At 38.2% G+C, this 11,475-nt stretch overlaps 1 protein-coding gene across 1 annotated transcript in view; it reads right to left on the bottom strand.

Moving 5' to 3' along the window:
* Positions 1 to 123: 123 nt before the first annotated feature.
* Positions 124 to 11,475, bottom strand: part of LOC102858148 (chromosome unknown open reading frame, human C1orf146) — a 33,111-nt gene continuing 21,759 nt past the window's right edge. The window contains exons 3-6 of the mRNA XM_006882477.1: positions 2,629 to 2,722; positions 1,750 to 1,918; positions 1,283 to 1,361; positions 124 to 243 (exon numbers count right to left, since the gene is read on the bottom strand). Of these exons, the coding sequence (XP_006882539.1) occupies positions 124 to 243; positions 1,283 to 1,361; positions 1,750 to 1,918; positions 2,629 to 2,722 (462 nt within the window). The remainder of the gene's footprint in view (positions 244 to 1,282; positions 1,362 to 1,749; positions 1,919 to 2,628; positions 2,723 to 11,475) is intronic.

The following is an 11,475-nucleotide window of genomic DNA, read 5'->3' as shown; positions in this document are numbered from 1 at the left end:
TATGTTCACATTATAATTGAGCCAGTTATTTAGTGTTTTCATTTTAGCAATCTTATTTAGGAACATATATGAATATTTTTCCAAAAGAACATTTATAATTGATATTCTAATTTGAGTTAAAAATTATTCAGTACTTAGTTTTATTTTTTGAAGTGTTTTCCAAACAGGACTTTGTTCAATGACATATGCTTTAGCTGCTATCATCCTGTAGCAGAGACTATCTCTGTGTAGTTTGGAGGTAGTCTGGAAATAGGTAAAAATACAGATTAACAAATAAATATCTTTATAGGATTGCATCAAAAACTACCTTTTATTCATTCAACAGATACCTCTTGGTAGATATCCATATATTAGTCAGTGGTTTGCACTCATCAGATGCTCTACGCCACAGAAGAGAGATGAAAGCAGTCTACTTTTCTCAAGATTGACAACCTCAGAAACCCTATTGGTCAATTTCATCCTATGCTGTTGCTGTTAAGTGCTGTTGAGTCGCAGACGACTCATAGTGACCCTATGAACAAAAGACCTGAAAACTTGTGTAACTTTCATTGTTTCTCCACGTTCATAAAGTTTCCAGGGGCAAGCTATTTTGGAAGTGGATGCCACTCCTGCTTCCAAGTTCTATATAGGCTCACTATAATTTGAAATCAGCTGGACAGCAGTGAGTTTGTTTAGGTCTGGGAATTGGTTTTGACCTACATGGCGAGTGACTGCTGATTACATTCCACAGAGGAAAGTAAACATGAAAACAAAATGGGCATTAGATGAAGAACAGTCCATAAAATAGTATGTTTACACTCTTTTTTAAAGAGAAAAAGATAAGTAGTCTCCTTCCATGGAGATTTCACATTTGTGGCCTGGGAAATCCAATGGAGCACCTGTTAGAAGTCTTTTCTGACTTGGCAGCACTGAGCATGAGCAGGTTGGTGGGAAAAAGATGAATAATCTCCCATGTTTGCACTCTTGACAAGTTATGACTATTAGCACCAGTATTTATGACTACAGATTTTAGAATTTTATGGAAAATTAAGTAGACAATATGGCTAGCATAACGTAAATATGACCAAATGCTCTTTTTACTCAGGATGAAACATATTTATAGTGATACCTAAAGTAAGTAAAGATTTTAGTGGGTGAGTTTAGGCTTGGGAAAGAGTAGCATGGTGAAAGAACAATGTTTCTGAGGAAACACAAGCTGGGGTATTTGTCAACTCTGCTCAAAACTATACAACATGAAATTGAGAACCTATGATTAGTGTTTCATTTTTGTTAGGTGACTTACCTTAGCTATTGTGCACATGAGATTAATAGCATTTACTGTGTTGTGTACTGGAAGTATCTTTAAGTTACCACCAAGGAATCTGAAAAATAGTTTATAAACAGGGTTAAACAACTAACATATCTTACATAGGTAGGAAAAAACACAAACCTCTACTGTTTGTTATTTATATTCCTTCTACCCTACTTTATCTACAAGTGGTTTAGGGTGGCATTCTAACCTATACTTAAATGACTAAAAGGTGTTACATTTTGCCTAGATCTTTTAGGAAAATCTCAGGTTCGGCATGAATTCTGGAACTTGTCACACTGATTATTCACTGAATAGCTATTTGGCCTGTGTTTCATGAAATATGACAGGTTAACATTTATCTTCCTGTAAAACAAAAACTCATCTGCCTAAAATAATTATGAATAAAGTAAACACATACAATTTCAGAACCATGTGTCCAAAGTTATATTCTTCCATACCTCTGCTGAATCCTGAACATGAGTTTCCATTCTTCGGGTCCATGGAGGGCAGCAGATAGAACCAAAAAACTATTTTGGTGAACATTTATAAACTTCTCAATTTTAGCCATAAATACTTCTTCAGTTGACATAAGACATTCTTTAACATCCATCAATAAAAAAGCAACTCCTATGGAAGTAAATGTAATATTTGGAACAGAATAACCATTTTGCCATGCAGATTAAATTTTGTCCAAAATCAACAAAAATTCCTATTAAAAAAAGATACCTGACCCTACATAACCACCCATAAACCTAAATTCATTGTCATTGAGTTAATTGTGACCTACAAGAGAAAGTGACCCTACAAGACAAAGTAGAACTGTTCGTGGAGTTTTAAAGGCTATAAGTCTACAGAAGCACACTTATAAGTCTTTCCCTCAGTAGATGGTGGATTTGAATCACTTCCTTTTCATTTAGCCAAGCACCATGCCATCGAGTCTTCTTAGACAATATTTTGTCCCCTCTTCTAACAGATTCTAGTGGTTTTAGTTTAACAATAAAGATAGGGAGTTCTGGTGGCCTAGTGCTAAGGAGCTGTCCTACCATCTCAAAGGGACACAATTTAAATCGACCCTCCCATATGATTTACTGCTACTGAAAATCCATTGGAGAGTCAGCTATGAACTGGTTCTGGCTTAATGGTGAACAACAACAACAATCTAATAAAAGTATGTTTTGAACTGACTGTATGCATTGCTTTTCAGCAGTAACAAACTTTGATACATTTACTAAAAGACCTTAAACAATTACTTGGTGACTGAACTACAAAAACAGTAGAATATTTACTTATATAGTTCTAAGAAATCACAATAAAAATAGTTATTAAATATACTGTACCAGATAGAGAAAATAAAATTGATCCATCTTCCACTGTCTCTGAATACCGGACCTTATGGCTTTGATTTTCTAGGGCAATGGCAAGTTCAGAATTCTATAAAAACATTTTAGGAATACAAAACATGCTTAACAATTTTGTTGTTTTTGATTGCCTTTGAGTCGAGCATGATTTATAGCGACCCTATGAGTGAAAGACCTGAAGCCTCTCTACAACTATCAACATGTATCAAAGTTTATAGTTTTAGCTTGTTTTATAACCATTCCACTTTAGAGATTTGGACATTTAAAAAAAAAAACTCAACACAAACCCACTCTATGAAGAAACACTCATTCACTCACTGCTATCCAGTCGGAACCAACTCATAGCTGACCCTCCAGTGGATTTTCAGAGGCTGTCAATCACATGGGAGAACATTATCCCTCTTTCCCTGTGGAGCAGCTGGTAGAGCTGAACCTTATGCCATTGAATTGGCAGCACAACTCCTTACTTACTGGACTCACAGCAGTTAAATACAGTTGTAGAATTAAACTTCAGAAAGAACCAGGAAAACGGCAAACTTTTTTTAAAAAAGCCTTTAATTTGTAAATAGATTTGGGGATGACTGGACCACAAGGCAGTCATCAGAAAAGAGCAAGGAAACACTATATGGTTCAAAATCAGGAAAGGTGTACACAAGGGATATATACTAGCTCTAAATCTTTTCAATCTGTATGTGGAACAGTTCATCTGGGAGTTTGAGCTCTATGAGGAGGTAGGTAGGATCAGGATTGGAGGAAGACTCAACAACCTGCATTATGCAGATGACACAACCTTGGAAACTGAGGAAGACCACAGGCATTTGCTGCAGATGGTGAAGGACTACAGCCTTCAATACGGATTTTAGCTGAACATCAAGAAAACAAAGATCCTCATCACTGGCCCAACTGGCAGCATCACGACAGAAAGTGAAGGGATAGAGATTGTTAACAGCTTCAGCTTGCTTGGCTCCATAATCAACATTTTTGGTACCAGCAGACAGGAAATTAAAAAAAAAAACAATTAAAAAAAAAAAAACCCAAAAAAACAAACACTGGGAAAATCGGCTGTCAGGGATTTCTCTAGAGTACTGAAGGGCAATGGTGTCAGTCTAGAGACTAAGGTGCACTGGATCCATGCCATGGTCTTTGAAATTACTTGCTATGCATAAGAAAGCTGGACAATGACTAAAGATGATACAAGAATAGATGCCTTTGAGTTGTGGTGCTGGAGAAGAGTACTGAATATACATACCAAGAGAACAAACAAGTCCTTCCTTGAGAAGCTGAAACCATAAGAATTGATGCCTTTGAGTTGTGGTGCTGGAGAAGAGTACTGAATATACATAATAAGAGAACAAACAAGTCCATCCTTGAGAGGTGGAAATCGGGCTGCTCCTTGGAAACAAGGATTTTTAAGATCTGTCTGGCATACTTTGGGCATGTTGCAAGGAGGGACCAGTCCTTGAAGAGGGACATGCTTGGAAGGGTGGAGGGACAGTACAAGAGAGGATGACCCAGGGAACTCTGGTGGCCTAAGGGCAAGAAGCTACAATGCAATCCTTGAGATGCGCTGTTTAAATACACCAGATGCTCTGCTGGAGTAAGAGGGGCAATATCCTCCATCAGATCCAACAGTACACAAGATAAAAAGAGGAAGACCCTTAATGAGTTGTATTGACTTAGTGACTGGGGTGATGGGGTGAGTAAGTCAGGGACTATTAAATTGGGTCAGGATAAAGCAGGGTCCAGAGCTGTTGTACATAGGGTCAGTATGAGTTGGAGTCAACTTGATGGTACATGGCACATACCACCACCACCACCACCACCACATATTATGAATGCAATGAATACCACTGAAATATATACTTAAAATTATTAAAATGGCAAATTTTGTTATATAGTTTTTACTGCAATTAAAGATGGAAAAACAACAACTTTGAGAATAGTTATAAAATACACTAATGCATGACTAGAAGGGGATGGGGGTGTTCCTTAAACAGGAGTTCCAGATACAGAATACTACACAGGAGACACCTCTCCAATGCCTCTGTTTATATTAGTTACTTAAGTATGCTTTTAAGATATTTTAACCTTAGTGAGTCAGAAAACATGCATGAAGACAGCAGCAGGACTTTTGGATTAAACACTAATCATAAAAAGAATATCATCTCATAGTCCATTCAAATTATTAGATGATATGACCAAAGACATTAAATGGTCAACATTGTTTCTTAAGTTACTCAAACTCAAGCTTGTTAGTCTCCAGAGTATAGAAAAGTCCCTCAGAGAGATTAATTTTGTAATTCTGCCTCACTATTGTGGATTCTCAGCACTGAAGTTGCAATTATGTATAATAATTGTATATGATAATAATAGTGTATGACAGAATTTTGTACAATCAATGATTTATTTATTGCAAATACCTTTTATAAGAATCACAAATGGTGACAATATACATGGACCTCACTTGATGGTCTGCCCAGGAATCAGATCTCATACATCTGTGGGAAAAAATCATTGGAGCAGCTCAGTTTCAGCAGTGAAAACTAGGCCAGGGGCTGATTGAGGAATAGACCATCAACTCCTTATATACAAGTTCAAACTTAAGCTAAGGAAGAATCCACAGGAACCAAAATATGACACTGAATCTATCCCACCTGAATTTAAAAACCATCTCAAGGATAGGTTTGAGGCCTTGAAGACTAATGAGTGAAGACCAGATGAGCTATGGGAGGATATCAAGAATATCATTCATGAAGAATACAAAACATCATTACAAAGACAGAGGTGGAAGAAAAGACTAAGATGGATGTCAGAAGAGACTAAATACTGCACTAGAATGCTGAAGAGCTAAAGCAAAGGGAAGAAAGCAGAAAGTTAAGGAGCTGAGAAGAAGATTTCAAAGGGAACCTTGGGAAGATAAAGTATTATAATAAAATGTGCAGAGCTGGAGTCAGGAAATCAAAAGGGCCAAACTTAGTTGGAATTTCTTAAGGTTAAGGAACTGAAGAACAAATTCAAGCATATGGAATGCTTTAGGAAGCAGAGGGTCACTGTACCAAAATGAACTGGTTGACACAGAATAATTTCAAGAAACAATATAAGAACAAGAAGTCATGGTGATAAAGGAGGAAGTTTAGGCTGCTCTGAAGGAACTGGTGAAAAACAAAGCCCCAGGAATTAATGGAATAGCAACTGACATATTTCAACAAACAGATGCTGCCTTGGAGGTGCTCACCAGGAGGCTGTGCTAAGAAATCTGGGGGACAACTACCTAGCCAACTGACTATAAGGGATCCATATTTCTTTCCTTTCCCAAAAAAGGTAAACTGAACAGAGTGGAAATTATTAAACAATACCAGTAATATCACACAGAAGTTAACTCCTGCTGAAGATTATTACAAAATGATTGGAATAGTACATCAACAGAGAACTACCACAAGTATAAGCTGGGTTTAGAAGAGATTGTAGCACTAGAGACATTATCACTAATGACAGATATATCCTGGCCAAAAGCAAAGAGAATGTCTGTGTTTCATTGACTATGCAAAGGCATTTGACTATTTGGATTGCAATAAATTGTGGTTAACCTTGAGAAGAATGAGAATCCCGGAACACTTGATTATGCTCATGAGAAACCTACACTTAGACCAGGAAGCAGTTGTCAGAACAGAGCAAGGAAATACTGCAAAATCATGAAAAGAATCTATCATCTTGTCTCCATATCTTTTCTATCTATATGCAGAACAGATCATTTGGGAGCTGGGCTTTACGAGGATTAGAGAAACACAACCTGTAATATACAGATGACACAACCTTGCTTGCTGAAACTGAGGAAGACCTGAAGAACTTGCTGCAGAAGGTCAAGGACTGCAGCCTTCAATATGTACGAGAGCTCATCATCAAGAAGACATTCTCACCACTGGGCCAATTGGCAGCACCATGATGGATGGAGAAGAAATTGAGGTTGTTAACAATTTCAGCTTCCTTGGCTCCACAATCAACACTTTTGGCACCAGCAGCCAGGAAAGCAAAAGACAAATTATATTAGGAAAATGTGCAGTCAGGGACTTCTCCAAAGTACTGAGAAGCAACGATATCCATGTAGAGACTAAGGTATACCTGATTCAGGCAGGCCATGATTTTCATAATTACTTGCTATGCCTCAGAGAACTGGACAATGACTATGGATGACAAGAAGAGCTGATACCTTTGAGTTGCGGTGCTGGAGAAGAGTACTGACCATACCATGGAATGCCAAGAGAACAAACAGGTCTGTCTTGGAGAGGATGAAACCAAGTTTTTCCTTGAAGGCTAGGACTTTGAAGCTTTGCCCCACATACTTAGGGCACGTGGCCAGGAGCGCCAGACTTTGGAGAAAGACATATTCAAAAGGGAGGAAGGAAGAGCAGGAGAGGAAGACTTTGGATAAGAGGGAATGACACAGTACCTGGGGTAATGGTGGTAGGTGTTGTCAGAGTCCGTGATACTGGCTCAGGATAGGACAGGCTTGAGAGCGAGTCATCTACAACTCGACAGCACTTAACAACAATAACAACAACCAGAGAGCTCTGTTTGCCTAGTGGATAGAAAGTGATGCTACCAAGCCAAAGGTGGGTGATTTTAATCTATGGCCCTCAGGGGACTGGTTTAAATTGTTTTTGGTCAAATGTTCTTCTAAGTGGTATAGCACTGGTCTGGTCTGTGCATTGCTGTACAGAGGTAACCCGTGGTTGCTGTGATGCTAAACACTGATACTGATGTGTCAAATGTGATAACGGCTACACATGGTGGACACTGTTTGGTGGAGCTCCCCAATTAAAACTCACTTGGAAGCAGGAGTGGCATCCACTTCCAAAATAGGTTACCTCCAGAAACTCAATGAACTTGGAGAAACGATGAAAGTTATACAAGTGTTCAGGTCTTTCATTCATAGGGTCGCTATGAGTTGTCTACGACTCTACGGCACTTAACAACAACATGAGTCACAGGCAACTTAACAGCACATAACAACAACAACAATAAACACACAAAAAAGGATAAGATTACATGTGAGAGAAATACCAAAAAAACAGAGGACAATAGGAATATACTCACTCCATATAGTGGAGTTAGATACACAGCTTGAATTTGTCATACTTCTTATGCTCAACAAAATGAAAGACAAGATTGAGAAGGATGATAGAGAATTGATGCCTTTGAGCTGTGGTGCTGGAGAAGTGTTTAACATACCATGGACTGCGCGGAGAACAGGTTTGTCTTAGAGAGGGTGAAGCTAGCCTGCTCCTTGGAGACGAGGATGCTTAGGCTTCATCTGAAAACACTTTGGGCATGTTGCAAGGAGGGACTGACTGGTCCTTAGAGAGGAACATCACACTTGGAAGGTTGGAGGGATACAAAAAGAGAGAAAGACCATCGATGACATGGATTGATACACTGACTGGGGTAATGAGGGTAAGTGTGTCAAAGACAGTAAAGTCGGCACAGCACTGAACAGGTTTCAGGGTGGTTGTACACAGGGTTGCTATAAGTTCGAAGCAACTCAACAACATGTAATAACAACATCATGAACTATATAAAAGGTTGTAGCAGATTTAAAGTCAGGAGAGCAGCGTAAGATTTCAGTCAAATTTCTAAAATGAAAGGCAGTTTAATACACAGAAAAAACTGAGAAAGATGACAAATATAAAGAAGAGTATGGACAGAATTGAAGCCAAAGATATTCAGAGCTGAGAATATGATTTCTATATGATGAGTATTTTTAAGTGTGCATCAATCAGTTAATTTGGAAATAGGTTTAAGAATAACTGCTGGCAGATGGTGAGGGACCAAATATAATAATGAATCTGAACCATATCCTGTAGGCAGAGGGAGCCAAATTAAAGAAGAAAATGAAAAAGTATGTGAGAAAAGAGAGATTCATTAAAGAGTTGTTTATTTAAAATAACCTGAGATTTTCCGAAGTATGCTTTAAGGACTATCAATAACAACATGAAACAGTAAAAAATGTTCCTTAATCAATCAAAATTTGTAAAGACAGATAATATTCTCTCTTTAGGGGGATTTACAATGTATTTAAACATATTAAAATCTCTGACAAAAAAGTATAGAAAAGAAACTATAGCAGCATTTCAAATCAATACTCCTTTCTGTACGCACAGATTAGTAGTATTTTTTAAGCTGGCATTCTGTCTATTTGTCTAGACATAAGGATAGAAACAAACAAATGTGAAAGGTATTGTAAGGCTGCTAACCCAAAGGCCAGGTCTTTTTTTTTTTTTTGGTTCAAATCCACTAGAGGTTCCTTGGGAGAAAGATAAGCAGCCTACTCCCATGTGATCTGCCCTGGTAACCCACTGAAGAACCAGCCATGAGTTGGTTCTGACTTAATGACAGTTAAATGACTGAATGTAAAATATACAACCACAGAAATGGCAATTTCATGAAGTTCAACTTAATAAATTTGACAGTTTCTGAGTAATAGATAAAGATTCCTATTGCATGGCAGTTAAAGTGCTTAGATGCTAATAAAAAATTTCACAGATTAGACCCACCAGCTATTCTGTGAGAGAATGTCAATCAGCTTCCATGAGGGTAACAGCCTTGGAAACCCAATGGGGTAATTCTATGCTACAAGGTTGTTTCAGATTGAATTGTGTCCCTCCAAGATGTTGCCATTAGCAACTCTATCTATGAACAATGGATGTGAACCCTGAAGGGTCTTACCCTCCTTCTATGTCCTCTACCATTTCTAATCATTCATTGTTGCACTTCTCTCCTTGCCCAACCCTCCCCTCCAGTTTGTTCTTCTCTTTGAAAAGTAAAAGAAAAATTCTTTCACTGTTATATAATCCATCCCCCCAAGTCCACTCCACTATGCAGCCTTCTGGACTCACGTCAGGACAATATCTAATCATATATACCTTTTAAACAGTTCTCTCTCTCATCTGTTTCAATGCAGTATACTTGGAATATACCCCAAAGAAACCATAACTGCCGCCCAAGCAGATACATGCACATCCATGTTTATTGTGGCTTTGTCCACAATAGCAAGGAGTTGGAAACAACCCAAGTGCCCATCAACAAAGGAACGGATAGAGAAGTTGTGTTTTATTTACACAATGGAATACTACCCTGCATTGAAAAACAAGGAACTCATGGTATTATTCAAAATGGATAACCCTGGAGGACATTATGCTGAGAGAAATATCTCAGTAACAAAAGGACAAATACTTGTAAAACGGGACTGACACAGGAGTTGGGGGGGGCGGGGGAGACTGAGAAAAATGGGATAAATTAGTCCTCTACCTTTTCATGCATGGTGTTTTTTCTAAGGATGGGCCCCTTCTAGCAGCATGCCCTGAGTATGTGGGACAAAGTTTCACCATCTTTGCTTTCAAGGGGCACCTTAATTGTACCTTTCCAAGACATATCTGTTTGTTCTTTTGGCAGTCCATGGGATATTCAGTACTCTTCTCCAACACCATAACTCAAAAGCATCACTTCTTCTGTTGACCTTAATCACTGTCCAACTTTCAGATGCACTTCAAAGAATTGAAAAGATCTTAATTTTTTTTTTTTTATTATTTTTGTGTGAGTGTACTGTCAAATCAGATCTGACTGGTACAGGAGGAGATTGTCCCTCCTTCCCCAGCAAAGCATCTGGTGGATTTGAACTGTGCACCTCTGGGATTGTAGTTGCAGTTCCTTGGAAAAGATCTTAATCTTTACACTGACATCCTTGCTCTGTGGCTTCTTGGAAAGGTCTCTGGCAGAAGATTTTCCCAGTAAGTCTTTTGAGTTCCTGACTACTATTCCAAGAATACTCTCCAAGGTACATGAATGTAGTTCTATAATGTGGAAGGTATGTAACAATTCCCCATGATCTGCTAAACCAAATAGTTATAAATGTGAAAACAAAAATCTCCCTAATCCCATCACAACCCTGCTATTACATGCCATTAAGTCAGAAACAACTCATAGTTGACTCTCCAGTGGGTTTTCAGAGGTTGTAAATCACATGGGACCAAACTGCCTATCTTATGGAACTGCTTGTAGATTTGAGTTGCATGCCTTTGGGGTGACAGCACAACTCCTGACCACTAAACCACCACAGTTCCCTCATCACAGTCTACTCTGATCGCTAGAAGTATTCCTAGAGGAGGCCTGTAATACCTTTTATCTCACTAGCAAAAAAAAAAAAGTAAGTGAGGATTTGAGAATTGTCAGTAGTTTCCTCCACCATATTTTCAGAGGCAGGCAGTAAACTGCACTCTCATAGAGATCACAAAGCCACCAACACTGTCTAACGTGGAGTGCATCTTCATGGACCTGGGTCCTTGACACTGAGAAAGACTGAGACACGTGGAGGTCTCTATGGAATTCCAGGTTTACAGATGCTAAAGGCAATACGGACTTTCTTCCAGAACCTAATAAAGAGAGCCTCCCCCTAAGAGTTTGGATTCACAGCTTCTTAAACTGTAAGAGAATAAATTTCTATTTGTTAAGCTATATACTTGTGGAATATCTGTTATAGCAAAATTAAATAACTAAGAGCAATACAAATAAAAATTAATTCCTTGTCTATGGATTTTTATGAAATGGATGAATTTTTAAAAAAATATAACCAACCAAAATAGTCACAAAAAACCAGTATCTAATACAGTAAAACCATAGGTATAATTCTTTTTTACAGTTTAGAAAAATTACCAGCTCAGTTTTGGACTCATGTACTTATAACTTGTTAGTCAAATTCGTGTCTTCTAGGTTGCAACACCCCCATGATACATCTTGAAGGATATGTACATGTACAGCCAAGCACAATCAATA

Source organism: Elephantulus edwardii, unplaced genomic scaffold, assembly GCF_000299155.1.
Source record: "Elephantulus edwardii isolate Elephantulus edwardi_28Jun2011 unplaced genomic scaffold, EleEdw1.0 scaffold00020, whole genome shotgun sequence".
Lineage (NCBI taxonomy): Eukaryota > Metazoa > Chordata > Mammalia > Macroscelidea > Macroscelididae > Elephantulus > Elephantulus edwardii.
The sequence above is the reverse complement of the archived record's forward strand: the minus strand, read 5'-3'. Positions and strand labels throughout refer to the sequence as shown.